This window comes from Linepithema humile, chromosome 1 (assembly GCF_040581485.1).
Source record: "Linepithema humile isolate Giens D197 chromosome 1, Lhum_UNIL_v1.0, whole genome shotgun sequence".
Taxonomy (NCBI): domain Eukaryota; kingdom Metazoa; phylum Arthropoda; class Insecta; order Hymenoptera; family Formicidae; genus Linepithema; species Linepithema humile.
Genome location: NC_090128.1, coordinates 30434491 through 30454372, shown reverse-complemented (window position 1 = coordinate 30454372; position 19882 = coordinate 30434491). Strand labels below are relative to the sequence as shown.

Here is a 19882-nt window from a genome sequence, read left to right as displayed (position 1 = left end):
AAGGGCACAATCCGGGGACGAAGACATAAAGAGAATGTTGGATGCGTTAAAACAAGGACAGTCGAGTGATAATATCTTGCGAGACGGACTGTTATATAAAGAAGTAGATAACGATGTACGACTTGTTCCTAAGTCGATGCAAGCGCAGAATGACCGAGGCGGATTGCAGATACGAGCAAGAGGAAATATCGAAAAGATTCAGCGCGAAAATGAAAAGCACTACGATAAACGAAGAAAAAAGACATTCTGTCATCGTGAGGGCGATCTCGTCGCAAGTAAGCGGACGCAACAAAATCCAGGTCTCAAGTTGGCGCCTGAATATCTTGGACCGCACAAGACGTTAAAATGTTTGTTAAAATTTTGCGCGACGATCGACATTTGGTGCGTAAGGTCGGTGAGCACGAGAGACTATACCGGACCTCGTCAGCTGCGGGTTTTATGAAGCCATGGATGGACGGCATCGACGGCGATCTGCCCGGCAACTCCGAAAACGAAGTGGGTGAACATTCAAAGTGAATGTTCAGTCAGGACGGCCGAATGTGGGAAAATAATGTTTCGGACATCGACGTACGTCGATCCGAGTCGTATTAGAGGCGAGTCGACGGTTTACGTTAGTCCGGCTATGTATATATTATTGAACGAGGTCAGTGATGTTTTTGAGGAGCGATGCTTTTGACCGACGATGACAATCTCGTTTTGGGGAGAACGTCCGCGACCGTTGACGAGAGAACAACTGTAATCTTCCGTATCTTTTAATTTTTTTTACTTCAATAAATCTACTTGTTTTAAATAAAATAAATTAGTTGATAACCAAACCAAGATTCCTACATATATGATCATATAAAATTACATATGTTATTAGATCTTTTCATAACTAATTATATATTTTTACATTTGACCATATTACACCATTTTATCTCGGGTTTTTATAATTTCTACAATATAATGTGAATTTTAGTGGAACACCAAGCACGAACACCTAGCAACGGCTCTTGTTGCCTTTTCTTTCAGACTATCTGTACTTTGTTATTAAATTTTATTTTGCATATATCCATCGACCACATCGATCGTTTTCGCTAAATGTTAATATGAGTGCGTCGGCTACATCGATTGAATTTGCAGGATATATACGCATTTATTGTATTCAGAAGGTTAAACGCATTCAACTACGTTTATATTATTTAAATGTTTATTTAATGAGATATATTGTTTCTTACGGTAAAAAATTCACTTATTCTAAAACCAGTGTGGTTCTTTATTTAGAATTATGTAATTTATTATGTAACTAGCTCATATAACTAAAAATTATAATAATTTTCTACTAGATATATACAATTGGTCTCAAAATTCTTATTTCCATATCATATTTTCGGGTCTCTCGATGCAACAGATAGTAAAATAAATAAGAGAATTTACTATTACAGACCAATGATTGCAAATAATTTGAAACACATGGCATTAATGTTTCACGATTACGAACCATTAATTATTATTGAGATCAATCAATTGTTTTTTAAATAGTAAATTTATAATGTGCCTGCATAAGTAATGATGAAATAATTAACATATATTTTTTATATAAAAACAGGTGAAGTTTTAAGGTGAGCTATTAACTAGTGTTACGCCAGTCGCACAGGCAATCGCGTAAGTTGGGTTTCAGAATCTCACTTAAATATTATCATTAAAAATTAAGAAAAAAAGAGTGTGTAAATGTAAAAACGTAAAATAAAGATCATTTAAAATATCTGTAAATTTGCTGATAGTGGGACTTTGTTAACCAGAAAAGTAAAACTTACTGTCGTTGGGTTTGACATGAACTCAAATAAAAAATCCACGGTCATTGATGTCGAATCTGAAGATGACATCGTTATTTCTGGCATCGCCGGTAGATTTCCTAAATCTGACAATATTAGCCAACTTCAAGAAAATTTATTTAACAGCGTGGATCTTGGATCAGATGAGGAACGACGATGGAATCATGGTAAAATCTTCTTCGGTCTATGAATAAAAAATTATATTAAAAATACTTCATAGAAACATATGTATAAAATTACTGTTCTATTTAAATTTTATTCATTGCCATAATTTTTTTTTATTCAAACTTCTATATTAGTTGAAATGAAAATAACTGTTCACTTATTACATACGGTTTAATATGCAGGTCATCCAGATCTACCTCAACGTATGGGACTGATTAATAATTGTGAGAAGTTTGATGCAGATTATTTTGAAATTCCCTTCAACAAAGTCCATTCCATGGATCCTATGAGTAGGATGCTCATGGAGCATACGTATGAAGCTATCGTCGATGCAGGAATAAATCCGAAAGATTTATCTGGAACAAATACTGGAATTTTTATCGGAATGTGCATTTCGGAGTCGGAAAAGACTTGGTTTTTTGAAAAACCACAGGTACAAAAAATTACTTATCATTCAAGCAAAAATATTGCACAAGCTTATAGCATAAAAATTTAGAAAAATAACATTTTTATATCATATTGTAAAAAATTTACTTGTTTGTAAATAAGCTCCTACAATGCTGATACAATGAACATTTAAATTCTCTAAACTATTTATGTACACACATCAGGTAGCCGCAGCTTTCGAATGTTACAAAACTATGAACGCAAATCGAATGTCTCACTGGTTAAATATAACAGGACCATCTTGCACCCTCGATTCCGCATGCAGCTCAAGTCTCTTCGCTTTAGAGTGCGCTTATAGAAGTATCCGGTCAGGGCAGTGTGACGCCGCCATTGTCGGCGGTGTTAATCTCTGCATGCATCCTTATGTATCATTGCAGTTTGCGCGACTTGGTATTATACTTATTAAAATATTAATTTAGAATATAAGAAATAATTAAAAAATATACAAATTATTATAATCTAATTTGGAATATATATAAATATACATCAAAATTAGATTTTATAACATAATTTTACAATTGCAGGAATTTTAGCACCTGACGGATTCAGCAAACCTTTTACCAACGATGCAAACGGTTACATGCGTAGCGAGACAATCGGAGTCGCATTTTTACAAAAAGCAAAGGTGGCTAAGAGAATTTATGCAACCGTCGTCTATGCGAAAACTAATTGTGATGGATACAAGGAACAAGGCATTACTTTCCCGTCGAGCAAAATGCAGCAAACTTTACTGGAAGAGTTTTACAATGAATGCGGTATTTCACCGACTTGCTTAGGCTACATGGAGGCTCACGGCACCGGCACTTATGTTGGCGATCCAGAAGAAATCAATGCACTCGAGCAGGTTTTCTGCAAGAACAGGCAAACTCCTCTGTTAATCGGCTCTATCAAATCAAACTTGGGCCACTCTGAAGGTGCTAATAGCATGTGTCAAATTGCTAAGGTAATAATAATTATTATATGCATTATAATAACGGTGCATTATAGTAACGGTCAACTTTTATGAACGTAGATTTGTGAAATTTTTATACTTTACAAACAAAAATTTCTATAACATTTTTTTCGCTGCAAAATCATTAATAGTATCATGATAAAAAGATAAAAAACATTTATCAATTAATAAATAATTTAATAAAAAGGTAAGAAGCAACAAGTTAGCATTTAATTAACTTTTCGTAAGGTGATAATTGCAATGGAAACTGGCTTAATCCCGCCAAATATAAACTTAACACAAATACGGAAAGGTGTTAAGGCTTTTGAAGATGGAACTATACGCGTGGTGACCAACACAACACCGTGGATTTCTGGATTTATGGGTATCAATTCATTCGGTTTTGGTGGAGCCAATTGCCACATCTTGATGCGAAGTAACACAAAGGAAAAGATCAATAAAGGAGCACCGAATGATAATCTGCCCAGACTCGTTGTCCTGTCTGGACGTACCGAACAAGCAGTTCAATCATTTCTAAATGAGGTATATAAACATTTTGCGATTACACAGTCAATAAAAGCACACTCACATAGCAAAAATTTGTATGTTAGATCGAAAACCAGCCGATAGACGTCGAATATGTACGGCTATTGCATGATCTTTACGCAGACGAGACGAAAAATCATCCTTACAGAGGATACGTGATTGTCGAATCCAAAACGCCGATCAAAGCGGCAAAAGAAATAAAATATTATTCAGGTGAAAAAAAACCGATTTGTTTTGTGTTCTCTGGAATTGGATCGCAATGGATTGGCATGGGTACATATCCTTTTTTGCATATGTTACAGAAGTGATTGCTTGCAATTAACCTCGAATTTACATGTTAACAGGTCAAGCGCTACTTCAATTCCCAGTATTTTCCAAAACCGTAGAAAAATGCGATGCGATTTTAAAAATGCATGGAATGTATATTATTGACATATTAACGAGTAAACATAAGAATATTTTTAACGATATATTGAATTCAATTGTGGGCATCACCGTAATGCAGGTGATAAATTGCTTTTACAAATTATATGCGCGCAATTTCTGTAAATGTTTCTTGATAATTATAGGAAGAAATATTTTATTCTTTTTTAGGTGGGATTAATCGATCTCTTAAGATCCGTAAATATCGTGCCAGATTATGTCGTCGGTCACTCAATTGGTGAACTCTGCTGCGCATATGCGACCGGTAAATTCACCCTTGAACAAGTAATTTTATCTTCGTATTACATAGGATTGGGATTAAAAGAAACAAAAAAAATTAACTGCGCCATGGTAAATATCGGCCTCAGTTATAAGAATGTGAAGAACATATGCCCACCGGATATCGAAGTAATCTACAGCAACAGTCAAAATACTTGCTCCATAAGCGGTCTAAAAAAATCAGTAAAAACATTTACAAAACAATTAGAGGTACTTTAATTTTTCATTAAAATATTTTGTCGAATATACGTGTAATTAACTTAAACAAATTATACTTTTTATATAATTTTGCAGGCCAATAACGTATTTATGGAGGAAGTCAACTGCTGCGATATTCCTCTGCATACTCGTTATCTCCTCCCCGCAAAAGCCACGATTCTGGCTTACCTAAATCGAATAATACCGCAAACAATGACTCCCAATCAGATATGGCAAAGTTTATTTGACAACACAAAATTGTCCTGCGCTGAATATTTCACGAATAATTTATCAAGTCCTGTATCTTTCGATAAAACTGCGCAATTGATTCCCAGAAACGCAGTGACTCTTGAAATCGCTCCAGATGCTATTCTTCAGAGTGTTACGAAAGAACTGTTCAACACAACCAGCATCACGTTACTTCAGCGTAATCACGAGAATAACGTCAAAGTATTTTTGCGAGGTCTAGGAAAAATGTACAACAATGGCTTGCAACCGCAATTAGCAAATCTATATCCGATCGTAAAATTTCCTGTTAGTCGTTCCACGCCGATGATCTCGCCGTCAATCAAGTATATCGAACACATTATTCATTTGGTAAACATAATAGAATACAAAATTATTTTCAGAGTAAGGAATTTTTATTTTCTATTTCCAGATGGAACCATTCCGAGGACTGGTACGTAACATGTCATAAAATGCAGACGAGACTCTCTAACGGAGAAAGGATGGTTGAAGTTGCGCTAAATGACGAAGATTACGAATATATGAGCGGTCATGTGATTGACGGAAGACAGTTATTGCCGGCTACTGGATATCTCATGCTAGTTTGGGAAACGATGGGTTTGCTAAAAAGTCTATCGTATACCGAGATGCCGATCGTATTTGAAAATGTCAAGTTCATTCGGGCAACGCACTTTCCGAAAGAAGGACCCGTGTATCTAACAATAATGGTGCAGAAAGGTAGATTTTATTTAAAAAATTTATTTTTCAATAAGCTATTTTATTTGCTGCATTAAGAATGACAATACTCAATTTATGTGATGAAGAGAAATATTCAAGATGATTTATTGCAGCAACTGGAAAGTTTGAAGTCATGGAAGGAGATAATGCCGTTGTCACTGGCACTGTGCGTGAACCGACAGATATTACCAAAGAAAAGTTACCGAGACAATTTTTAAATCAAGAGAACGACAATGAGGAGGAAGTAATGAACACAAAAGATATCTACAAGGAACTCAGATTACGCGGATATCAATACGCCGGCATATTTCGGGGTTTGAAGAGTTCGTCGACTACGGGAAAACAAGGGCACATAGCTTGGATGTACAATTGGGTAACATTTATGGATAATATGCTGCAAATGAAAATTCTCGGAATAGACACGAAGAGTCTTCACGTTTTCACGGAAATTCAAAAGTTGGTAATCGATACGAAACTTCACATACAGCAAATACGGAACGCAGCAGCTAACGATTATCGTAAGTTTGTCGACTCATTTTCTTTCTAACAGCTTTTTAGTATTAATTTTTTAATGAAACTTTAAATATTGTGACTAATTTTCAAATAAAGAAATTTGTTTAACGTAAATGAAGTTTGAGTATAAAAAAATACAATATTTATAAATATCATTTTAGAGCTTCCTGTGCGTGTGTATAAAATCTTCGACGCGGTAGTATCCGGCGGTGTGGAAATTCACAGAATGAAAGCTACTTCCATAATTCGTCGAAAGCCAGCGGGGGAGCCCGTTCTCGAGGAGTACAGATTCATAGCTCATCGCGACGGAGCCGAAATTTCATGGCAGGAAGGCGTGATGCTGTCGACACATCTCGCTCTGGAATATCATCAAGTGATAAAAGTAAATATTATCGAGTTGATCGAAGATGATGACAAAGTAGAAGCAGATGAAATAGCATCACCATTGTTTATCGATATCTTGAATGATCTACCGTCGCTTCAACCAAACATTACTCTGGTAACCAGAACCGATCGCTTCGATTGCGTTACTCTTAATTCGAAAATCACAGTTTCGCAATCGAAGAAGTTGTCGAATGACGATAATGCGATATTAATCACAGGATACAATTTGTTCACGAAGAACAAGAGCAAGACCTTAAAAGAAATTTTGCCGGTGTTACAAAACAATGGATTTTTATTGACACGAGAACAGTCCTTCACGAAAGACGACATTGCGACTGCCGAAAAGTACAATTTAGCAGTAGTACTTGAGAAACGCACGCAGAAAGAGCACATTGTACTGTTAAAGAAGAGAGAACAGTCGACAAGGAAAACTGAAGTTATTTACGTAAACAATTATGAGTTCTCTTGGTTAGAGCAGCTAAAATCGATCTTGAACGCGGAGATCGAATCGAGAAACGCTGCGAAAATAATTTTGGTCAGCGACAAAGATTCGGAATGCGGCTTGTTGGGCCTCGTCAATTGCTTGAGGAGAGAACCAGGTGGCGAATCGATCAGAGGAGTGTTTATTCAAGACAAAACTGCACCGGAGTTTTCTTCGCACGAGTCATTATACGCGGAGCAACTCCGAATCGATCTTATCATAAATGTCTTGCGTCCGGGTAAAACATGGGGTTCATATAGACATCTTCCGTTATCGCCGCTGACACCGAAACTCGTGCACCACGCATTTGTCAATCAATTGGTATAAATGTTTCACAAATTAATAAAAAAAAGTTTTTCTTACAGTTCTATCATAATAAAAGATATTTCTTATTTAGATGAGCGGTGATTTGAGTTCGTTTCGCTGGATAGAGGGCCCGATTACACCGGATTATAAGGAAAATAATCTCGTTCACATAGCTTACTCGTCTATCAATTTCAAAGATGTAATGATAGCATCCGGCAAACTTGCAGGAGATGGTTTCCATTCAACTCGTAGACGTCTCGAGGATTGTATGGTGGGTATGGAATATGTCGGCGTCAATAATACTGGACAGAGAGTAATGGGACTTTGGGAAAACAGGTACGTTATTGTCACACAATCATTTAAAAGTATACTGTATATAAAAAAGATAGATGTACTTTAAAGTAAGCCTTTTTTTGGATCAATTAATATATTGTGTTTGTATATATTGTATGTGCATGTGTGACAAAAAAATAAAAAATAATTAAAAAATTATTTATGTAAAAAAATTTGTATTATAAATGTTTCAAACTTTGCAACGCAACTTGCAAAATTTTGTAAAGCCAAAGCACAAACGTAGAATTATTTTATTGAAGTGCATAAATTTTTTATAAACCATATTACTATATTTACTGTAAAACCTACAAGTTATCTTTTTTCTAGATAATTCTGTTTTTTTTAGATATAAAAAAATTTTAATTCTTTAATTCACAGATCCATATCAAATATGTGCACATCCGCCAAATACTTATGCTGGAATGTTCCCGACGAGTGGAGCATGGAAGACGCTGCAACGGTTTCGTGCGCTTACGGCACGTGCTGTTACGGATTAATCGTCAAGGCAAATATGAAAAAGAGAGACACGGTACTTATCCACTCCGGTACCGGTGCCGTGGGCCAAGCTGCGATTCATCTTGCGCATCACAAAGGTTGCGAGATATTCACCACCGTTGGCACTCCAGAAAAGCGAAAGTTTATCAGAGACACGTTTCCGTTTATCCCAGAGAATCACATTGGAAATTCGCGCGACAACAGTTTTGAGCAAATGATATTTAATCAGACCAACGGCCGTGGCGTGGACATTGTATTGAACTCGCTCGCCGAAGAGAAACTCCAGACGTCCATCCGTTGCCTGGCGAAGGGCGGGCGTTTTCTGGAAATAGGCAAATACGATTTTATGGCCAATAATTCGTTGAACCTGTCGATGCTTTCGAAAGGAATTTCATTTTACAGCGTTATGTTGGATAATGTATTCACAGCTCCGGAAAAACTAAAAGAACGTTTGAACATGGTAGTGGCCATAAATCTTGCGAATAAAGCTATTCAACCGATTTCCAGAAAAATTTTCAAAAAGGATGAAGTGGAGGCTGCATTCAGATACATGGCAGCTGGAAAGCATATAGGAAAGGTAAATCAATTAAACTGGAATTAATTGTGGCTTAATTACGGTTGATCAGTTAAGAATAAAACTTAATACATAAATAAAAAACTGCGTTAACTGAATTGACGTACTTTTAGGTAATCATAAAAATACACGAAGAAGATGAATCTATGAGCGCACCCATTCTTGCACTTCCACGTTATTACTGTCTATCGAACAAATCGTACATCATCTTAGGCGGCTTGGGTGGCTTCGGCTTAGAATTAGCCGATTGGCTGGTTGTTCGTGGCGCTCAGAATCTGGTGTTCATCTCGCGCGCCGGAGTAAGAAACGGATATCAGCAGATGAAGATCGATCTGTGGAAATCTTACGGAGTGAAAGTGCTAATCATATCGAACGTCGATGTATCGGACGTCAAAGATTGCGAATATATGCTGAAATCGGCAGAAAAACTGGCACCGGTGGACGCTATATTCAACCTGGCTGTGGTATTGAATGATAAAATATGCCGGAATCAAACTGTAGAGACGTTTCAGGAACCCTTCAAGGCGAAAGCTTGGGCCACGAAGAACTTGGATCATTTGACCAGAAAAATATGTCCTCAGCTTCGTCACTTTGTTGTGTTCTCTTCGGTATCTTGCGGCAGAGGAAATGCCGGACAGACCAATTACGGCATGGCAAATTCCATCATGGAGAGAATTTGCGAGAGACGAGTGCAAGAGGGTCTGCATGGACTAGCGGTTCAATGGGGTGCGGTCGGCGATGTCGGCCTCGTGGCTGATATGCAAGACAACGACAAAGAAATGGTTATCGGCGGCACTTTGCAGCAAAAGATAACTTCCTGCATCGCGAAACTCGAGGACTTTTTGTTACAAAAACAGCCTATAGTGGCGAGCATGGTTGTAGCCGAGAAGCGGTTGAACACTTTTGGCGCATCCAGTATTGTCGAAACTGTGGCCAATATTATGAGTAAGTTAATAACATTAAAAAAATTAGACTATTTGATTAATCAATTTATTTCAATTGGAATTTGTTTGATAAAGAAGATCAATGTGTTTAATTAAATGTGATTAAAATATTTAATATAAACTAAATAATTAAAACTAATAATAAAAAATTAATTAAATATAGATCTGAAGGACATGAGGACCGTGGCTCATCACATGCCTTTGTCCGAGCTTGGAATGGACTCGATGATGGCCGTGGAAATTAAACAGACCTTGGAACGGGAGTATGAGATTTTCCTTACAGCGCAGGATATTCGCGATCTCAATTTCGCTAAGCTCGCCAAAATGTTTGAGAAAGATATGAAGAACGAGGAACTCGCCGAGATAACAGGAATAAAATTGCTCATTCGCATATCAGGCGATGATCAATTGATACCCGATGTTTGTATAAAGCTTTCGACGAAAAAAAGCACGACGGAAAGCGAAATATTCCTATTGCCAGGTATAGAGGGTTGTGCAAACGTCTTTGATTTGCTGGTGCCAAAAATCAAAGGTTCAGCGACGCGTTTGCAATACAACACGCATAACATCGGCACAGACTTAACATCAATAAAAGATATCACTAATAGCCTTTTAGAGGTAAATTCTTCACTTAATTAACAACTGGACTCCATAATGTAGTGTAACGATGCAGCCCGCTGCATCGTTACGGCTACGGACCGTACATCGTCCGTAGCCCACCAAGGGCGCATCGCGCGCCGATAAATTTCGCATCAAAAACAGCGGCGGTCAACCGCCGAAAATCCCCCACACCCGACCGTTCCGAAATTCCGTATTGTGGGGGACTCGCCGCCGAAACCGCCGATGCTTGCCGATTCGAAATCATTCGGCCGCCAGCCGGGTATAAAAGAGGCCCGGCTGAACGTCTTCTCACCAGACTCCGTTCGCTGATCGACAGCGAACAAACCTGCTACGAGTGTCCTCGTAGTCCCGACCGAGCATACTCGGACTCTATGCCTTTACCAGCACACGAGAATCCTCGTGTATCGCCGAGCGTCCTCGGTAATCTTTGCTCCCGCATACGAATATCTTCGTATACCCGCCAAGCGTACTTGGTTCCTCTAGGCCACCGAACTCTGTATTGCGGACATTTCCGCATACCTAGCCAGGTCGCTATTCTAAATTCCGTCTTCGTACGAGCATCCTCGTACTCCCGCCGAACGTAATCGGCAGCCTAAGTCCGCACACCGCGTTTATTCGCCGGGATTTCATAACGATAATCCGTCCGGCAAGCAACACCGCGTCGACCAATCCGCGCCGCCGAATAGTCCGCATCGATCTACGATCGAACAGACTCGCGATACTACGAACGCACTCACCGACGAGCGCTCCGTCTCGTACCAACCGTTGCGACACGATCGCCCGCGCTTGCGCTCTCGCCGACCGCACCAGGACGCCTCACGTCATACTAAATAATTATTCCACCGTCGCCTCAAATAATTATTTCTTTATTACGATACTTCGCATTGACTTTCACGTATACTTCGCATTTATTTCACGCCGCCTTAAATAATTATTTCGCCGCCGCTCGAATAATTATTTCATTTTGCCGATATCTTGCATGTATTTCCACGTGCTTTCGCTTTTAGATTTTGCGCCGCTTTAAAATAATTATTTCACCATTGCTTAAATAATTATTTCGCCTTTGCCGATGTCTTGCATTTATCTTCACGCTACTCTGTATTCGTTTCACGCCGCTTTAAAGAACTATTCCGCTATCACTTGTTAATTACTTCACCGATATTTGGCTAATTTATATACTATTTCAAATTCATCTTACGCACGCTTCGCATGTATGCACGAGCATTGTAGCAGATCATTCGCGGCAAATCGTATCAACATCTTTCTCAATAAACACTGTTTCATTATTTTTCTGATAAACGAGTATTTGGTTTATTTGACATACCCCCAACCGACCGAACCTGGATTCCGGCGAGCTAATCCGCGTCCGCCGAAGCTCACACGGTTTCATGGCGCCCGAACAGGGACCAGATAAAGGGGTACGTCAAAGAGATCTGCTTACAATGACTTCGTGGATACAACGATTACCGCGTTCCGAAGTGGCGCGATTATTACAGAGCCGCGAGCTCGAATGCGACGGCAACTTGGACGATCTCCGCCGACGGTTACGTGAATACGTTCGCGCACATCCGGGGGATATCATCCCTCCGACCGATGAGCCAGCAGAAACTGAGGTCCGCGCGACTCTGAACGTTCCGCTATTGCGACTTCCGGGTAACTCGGGCCGCGCAAGTCCGAGCGACGACGACGACCGGGCCAGCTATTACTCGGCACCGAACCCCCCGACCCCCATTGCCAGCCCGTTCGATCCTGCAAAAGCAATGGATCAAATCCGGAAATGGGGGTGCCATTTCAATGGCAAAGAACCAATCGCCTTTCTCGAGCGAATTGAGGAGCTCCGAAGAATCTACCGATACTCCGGAGACCACCTCCTCCTCGGCCTACCCGAGATCCTAAAAGGCGAACCACTATTGTGGTACCGGAACCGACGCCACGCGTGGGCAACATGGGCCGATTTTGTGGCCGAATTTCGCGGCCACTATCTTCCGCGACGCTACCAGGCCCGCCTTCGTAAGGAAGCCACGAACCGCCGCCAGCTACCCGACGAAGATTTCGCGAAATTCTCGACCGCCGTACTCACCCTCGCGCGCCGCGCGGGGGGGTATTCCGAAGCAGAGACGCTCGATCTCTTAATTGAAAATATGGATCCAGAATACCGTTTATATATTCGTCCACACGACGCGATCAATTTCGACGAGTTATCCGATCGAGCCGCGGAGTACGAGGAGCTCATCGCGCAACGCCGGCAGCGCGACCGGAAGCCCGCCGAAGCCCGGAGCATGGCTACCACCGAGTATAAGCGAGAGGAATGTTGCTGGCGTTGCAAGCAACGGGGCCATACTCGGCTCAATTGCAAGCAGCCGCCTCGCAAGTTCTGCTCGCAGTGCGGGAAGGACGGCGTATACTCTCGCGATTGTCATCCGCCGGCGGGAAACGCCACGCGGGCCGGGGCGACGGCGGCCGCCGACCGGCCCTACTAGAAATTATCTTTCGGCCGCGTCCACACGTTGAAATCACGTGCTGCGGAAAGATAATTACCGCCCTTCTCGACTCGGGCTCCGACCGGTCTTTTATTAACCGAACAATCGCCGAATACGTTTTAGGAAAGGGCTATCGCCCTCGCGCCATACGCGAACACGTCACGGTAGCTGACGGCGGATCCGCTCCGATCACCGAGAGTTTTCGACTCACGATCCAGATGGAAGGAGAGAGCTTCTCTCACGACTTCCAAGTACTTCCGGCGTTGGGGACCGAGATGTTGATAGGGGTAGATCTGTGGGCCTATCTGGGGATAACGCTACCGCCACCGCCGTTGCCAAAACTCGCGCTCTCCGGTAACATCGGCGCGATATCCGACGGCCTGACACCGCGCACCGGGGAAGAAACGCAACAATTACGCGACTTCCTAGAGCGGGAACTCGCGCTATTTCAGGGCATCGCCGGGCCTACCGACCGAATCGAACATCACCTGCGATTAACGGACACCCGACCGATTAAACAGAGGTACCGCCCCCGTAACCCGGCCATGCAAAGTATCATCGACGAGGCGGTTGATGAAATGGAGCGAGAGGGGGTAATCGAACCATCACAGAGCGCGTGGAGCTCGCCTGTGGTGATAGTAAAAAAAAAGGACGGCAAACCCCGGTTTTGCATAGACTTTAGAAAAGTCAACGCCGTAACCGAACGCGACGCCTACCCCCTCCCGCACATAACAGCCACATTGGATAAATTACGGGGAGCAAAGTACCTATCCACGCTCGACTTAAAAAGCGGGTATTGGCAAGTGCCACTAACCGTCGAGAGCCGACCTATTACCGCGTTCACCATTCCGGGGAGAGGGCTAATGCAATTCCGCGTCATGCCCTTCGGACTGCATTCCGCTCCCGGTACCTTCCAGCGCCTCCTCGATACCGTGCTAGGCCCCGCGTTAGAACCAAATGTGTTCGTATATCTAGACGATGTAATAATCGTCAGTGCCACTTTCTCCGAACACTTACGACACTTAGCCGAAGTGTTTCGGCGACTCAGAGAGGCCAAATTACGCCTCAACCCAGAAAAGTGCCACTTCTGCCGAAGCGAGCTAGCCTACCTCGGCCATATAATAACGCGGGACGGCATCCACACCGACCCCGCTAAAATAAGCGCGGTCGCTCAATGGCCCGCTCCTACTACCATCCGGAAGGTCCGTCAATTTCTCGGCATGGCGTCATGGTACCGCCGTTTTGTGGAAAACTTTTCCACCCTCTCCGCGCCGCTCACGCGGCTAACCCGTAAAAACGCGCGCTGGCAATGGGGATCGGAGGAGGAAAACGCCTTCAACGCCCTCAAGAGGGCACTAATAACAGCGCCCGTACTCGCCTGTCCCGACTTCCGGTTACCGTTTAGCTTACAAACCGACGCAAGCAACTACGGCCTCGGCGCCGTTTTGACACAAAACTTCGCCGAGGGCGAACGCGTAATCGCGTACGCAAGCCGCACACTAAACGCCGCCGAGAAAAACTATAGTGCTACCGAGCTAGAATGCCTCGCGGTCGTCTGGGGAATCCGCCGTATGAGAGACTACCTAGAGGGGTACTCTTTCACGGTGATCACGGACCATCAGTCACTGCGTTGGCTCAAAAACCTCGAAACCCCCACCGGCCGATTGGGGCGCTGGCTCTTCGAGCTCCAGCAATATCATTTCGATATCCAGTACCGTCGCGGAGCGTTGAATAAAGTTGCCGACGCGCTCTCTCGCGAACCCGAGGTCTGCGCCGTTCAGCCAGCCGCCTGCGCCTGGTACCGCGGGTTGATAAAGAAGATTAAGAAAGAGCCGAAAAATTACCCCGACTACGCCATACGCGAGGGTAAACTCTACCGGCATATACGTCACGATCTAGAGTTCCGCGACCACACGGAAGACGAACAGTGGAAGCGCTGTCTCCCTCGCTCCGAGCGAGAGAGAACGATCCAGCGATTCCACGACGAACCGACCGCCGGGCATTTAGGCGTCGCGAAGACAATCCACCGCGTCACCCGCCGTTATTACTGGCCCGGCATGTTCCGAGACATCGCCCGCTATGTTCGGGGCTGCGAAAAATGTCTCGCGTACAAGCCCTATCAGGGCAAACCCGCCGGCCGCGCTCATGCGCACAATGTCACGGCCCCGTGGCAACAGGTCACGATCGACCTAGTGGGGCCTCTGCCGCGATCTACAAACGGGCATTCGTGGCTCTTCGTACTGCAGGATCGATTCACGAAGTGGGTCGAATTGCAGCCCTTGCGCCGAGCTACCGGGGAAATCATTAGCAAGACCGTTGCCGAACGCATAATATATCGGCACGGCTGCCCCGAAATGGTCATATCCGACAACGGGAAACAATTCATATCGCGCCAATTCACCAGCCTGTTAAAATCGTTTGGCATAACGCATCGCACAACGCCGATATACACGCCGCAGTGCAATCCCGTGGAGCGGACCAATCGAACGGTCAAAACCATGATCGCGCAGTTTGTCGAGCGCGATCATCGCCTGTGGGACCGCCACATTCTCGCGCTACAATATGCGTACAATAGCGCGGCGCACGACGCCACCGGATTTACGCCCGCCTTCGCAAATTACGGGCGCGAGTTAGCACCGCCGAATCCGGAAGACCGAACGCACCCGAACGCGCCGATTCCGACTACCACCTGGCGGCGCCATCTAGACGAGGCCCGGGAGCTAATGACAGGAAACCTCGCACGAGCCTTCCAACGGCAGGAACCGTATTATAATCTGCGGCATCGCGATTGGCGGCCTAAGATCGGCGAGACAGTTTGGCGCCGCGAGCACCCCCTGTCGAACAAGGCCGCCGGCGTAAACGCCAAACTCGCGCCGAAGTACACCGGCCCCTACAAAGTAGGCCGGATCATCACCCCCGTCATATATGATTTGCGTGATAAGAGGGGGCGATGGCTAAGGCGCATCCACGCGCAAGACTTAAAACCGGGAAACGGGGATGAGACCCCCCCAGTTAAAGATAAAGTCCGCAATTCCGGGGAATCGGACTATATAAAGGCCGATTCCAGGAAGCCAGATCACTTGTTCAAGATGAGCAATAAGAACATCTTGAGCGCAATCGAGGCCCTCTTGACCGAGGAGCCTCGACAGGCCGCGATGACGTCGCAGCCGTTCCGCACCGTCCCCCGAGTGGGGACGTTAATACAGCGTTCCGACGCTGAAAATCGCCGAAAGGCGATATTTTTGGCGACACCACCACCACCGGTGCCGCGAGGAAAAAAGCAGAAGTCTCCGGGCGACGTGTGCAATGCCACGCACACGCCGCTACCGGAGCGAAGATCCGCGGTCACCGCACCGATCACCGCACGGACCAAGCCGACCAGGGCCGTAAGGATACGACCCTGGAGCGGCCCAATGCCGACGACTTCGGTCATTGGACCTCGGCCGCCAATGGCCGTTCAGACGGTCGTTGGAACTCGGCCGCCAACGGCCCTTGCCGCACCCGCAGCCGCCGCATCCCGGCCAACACCAGCCGCCGCGACAACGACGCCAGCCGCCGCCGTCATATGGCCACCACCGGCCTCCGCTGCACCACCGCCGCCACCGCCGAGATGGGATCCGGCGTCTCCACCACCCATCATGGTGGAGTACGCCCCACGAGCGTTCGCGGCAATACCGTACTTCTCGGTAATGAAGTCGAGACGGTATAAGCTCCGGACCACCGACGGCAGGAGATACAAGCTCCTGTTCTCCAGGGAGGGGCGACTCCTCACCAGCCGTCAGCTGCCTCCGCAGGCTTCCGGCTCCCCAAGAAGGGGGGTGATGTAACGATGCAGCCCGCTGCATCGTTACGGCTACGGACCGTACATCGTCCGTAGCCCACCAAGGGCGCATCGCGCGCCGATAAATTTCGCATCAAAAACAGCGGCGGTCAACCGCCGAAAATCCCCCACACCCGACCGTTCCGAAATTCCGTATTGTGGGGGACTCGCCGCCGAAACCGCCGATGCTTGCCGATTCGAAATCATTCGGCCGCCAGCCGGGTATAAAAGAGGCCCGGCTGAACGTCTTCTCACCAGACTCCGTTCGCTGATCGACAGCGAACAAACCTGCTACGAGTGTCCTCGTAGTCCCGACCGAGCATACTCGGACTCTATGCCTTTACCAGCACACGAGAATCCTCGTGTATCGCCGAGCGTCCTCGGTAATCTTTGCTCCCGCATACGAATATCTTCGTATACCCGCCAAGCGTACTTGGTTCCTCTAGGCCACCGAACTCTGTATTGCGGACATTTCCGCATACCTAGCCAGGTCGCTATTCTAAATTCCGTCTTCGTACGAGCATCCTCGTACTCCCGCCGAACGTAATCGGCAGCCTAAGTCCGCACACCGCGTTTATTCGCCGGGATTTCATAACGATAATCCGTCCGGCAAGCAACACCGCGTCGACCAATCCGCGCCGCCGAATAGTCCGCATCGATCTACGATCGAACAGACTCGCGATACTACGAACGCACTCACCGACGAGCGCTCCGTCTCGTACCAACCGTTGCGACACGATCGCCCGCGCTTGCGCTCTCGCCGACCGCACCAGGACGCCTCACGTCATACTAAATAATTATTCCACCGTCGCCTCAAATAATTATTTCTTTATTACGATACTTCGCATTGACTTTCACGTATACTTCGCATTTATTTCACGCCGCCTTAAATAATTATTTCGCCGCCGCTCGAATAATTATTTCATTTTGCCGATATCTTGCATGTATTTCCACGTGCTTTCGCTTTTAGATTTTGCGCCGCTTTAAAATAATTATTTCACCATTGCTTAAATAATTATTTCGCCTTTGCCGATGTCTTGCATTTATCTTCACGCTACTCTGTATTCGTTTCACGCCGCTTTAAAGAACTATTCCGCTATCACTTGTTAATTACTTCACCGATATTTGGCTAATTTATATACTATTTCAAATTCATCTTACGCACGCTTCGCATGTATGCACGAGCATTGTAGCAGATCATTCGAGGCAAATCGTATCAACATCTTTCTCAATAAACACTGTTTCATTATTTTTCTGATAAACGAGTATTTGGTTTATTTGACATACCCCCAACCGACCGAACCTGGATTCCGGCGAGCTAATCCGCGTCCGCCGAAGCTCACACGGTTTCAGTAGAAAGAAGGAAACAGATTGTGATACAATAAAATACTGCATGCCAGAATACAATGATAACAAGATTACAGTTCAAGATATTTTTAATCCCATTTTTTTCTGTTAAGTTTTTTTATGTTTTACTGTTTTTTATGTGTTTCTAGCACATTTTGAGCAGAGAACAAAAATTGCCACAGAATTTTGTACTAGTCGGCTATTCGTATGGATCGATAATTGCAATTGAATTAGCGCGGAAGTTAGAAGAAATGAATCTCAAAGGCCGATTGATACTCATCGATGGAGCACCCGAGCATATAAAGGCAATGGCTAATATAATTTGTCCTTTCACTGCGTTAGATGAATTTCAGAATAATGTTCTTTTGGGTATAATGGATTTGTTTCAACCAGCAGCTAGTGGAAAGGTATATATAGTCGTTGATGAAGGTCTGAAATGATGGACTTCTCGGCAAAATTCACAAATCTAATCTTTTCAGTTTGTGTTGGAGTTAAACAAATGTACCAATACTAATTGGGACGAAAAGTTAGAAATTTTTTTGAAACATGTTTCTTCGGCTTATTCACAAGTAATGATTGACAAAAGAAAAGCTTTGTGCACAACAATATATAAGCATTTGAACGGTCTTCATGAATACGATGTGACACAAGTACCGAAAATCGAATCACCTATAATACTTCTGAAGCCCACGACATATTCGTTACTTTTTCCTCAAGAAGACTATGGCTTGCACAAGGTAATTGAAATATATAAAAAAATAATTGATACAGCAGAACAGTTATAATTAATATAAAGTTACTTGCAGATTACTAAAGGAAAAATAGAAATACACTATGTTGAAAGCACTCACATGACAATAATGGACAATGACAAAGTCGTTGCTGTAATTAATGAAACAATTAATTCCATCGAACCTATTAAAAGCATGCAAATATAATGGGTAATAATAATATGACATTTGTTTAAAATATCCATACTAGACATAGAAGTTAATATGCAATTTAAAATACTATATGTATTCACAATATATATTATATATACACAAAATCTAAATACTACATTTAGTTTTATAAGATTTTATAAAACACAACGTGTTTAATATGTAATTGTTTCTTTAAGCTATGTATATGTTAAAAATTATATAAGCTGAAATTATTTGTTTCAAGTCACAAATAAAAATATAATCTTTTTCCTAAAATTAACACAATTTTGTTTTTTCTTTTAATATATCGCTTCCATATAGTCTGAAGTATTTAATTTGTATATAACTATTGAATAAATAGTTTAATAAATAAAGTAAAAATTATTGCAGATATCAGCTTGATTAAATCGAATCAAGGGTTTCACATTACTTTACTTACATATTTCTTGTTTTTCGAAGAGGAGGAGTTTTTTTGCATTAGAAAGCGACGTGAAAATTTTAAAAAAGATTTAAATCTTAAAAATTTATAAATTTGAACAATTCAAAGTAGTTATACAAATTTTTTATGTTACGCAAATTTGTACAAATATGTGTACAAATATAAAGCTTGAAGTTTGATGTTTAAAATTATTTATTCAAATTTAATATCGCTTTATTGAGCAAAGACATCTTCGAGAAATATCCAATTGTAAAGATAAAACTTAAGATTATTTTTTAAAACAATTTCAACAGAATTCCCTGGTGAAAATAAAATGTAAAACAAGCGTTAACAAAGCGTAAATTGGAGAGTAAATCTAATGTAAAGGGAGAGTGATGGAAGCGTAAACGAAACATCAAATAAGCGAAAATTGAGACATCGGGACGTAAAGAAAGTGGTTATTAAGCGTTAAAAAAG

General features: G+C 43.1%; 2 protein-coding genes across 3 annotated transcripts in view; one reads left to right on the top strand and one right to left on the bottom strand.

The window, feature by feature from the left end:
• Positions 1-19882, bottom strand: part of LOC136997154 (putative uncharacterized protein DDB_G0282133) — a 114907-nt gene that overhangs the window by 43926 nt on the left and 51099 nt on the right. The gene's annotated exons all lie outside the window — the stretch shown is intronic.
• On the top strand, positions 439-10440 carry LOC136997178 (fatty acid synthase-like). Its single transcript, XM_067347626.1, has 17 exons — positions 439-512; positions 1764-1981; positions 2162-2412; positions 2591-2816; positions 2951-3369; positions 3607-3900; positions 3969-4176; positions 4248-4408; positions 4498-4815; positions 4900-5375; positions 5462-5766; positions 5880-6284; positions 6441-7465; positions 7542-7786; positions 8162-8855; positions 8966-9797; positions 9960-10440. The coding sequence occupies exons 1-17, from the start codon at positions 439-441 to the stop codon at positions 10433-10435; spliced, it is 6627 nt and encodes a 2208-aa protein (XP_067203727.1). The 3' UTR covers positions 10436-10440.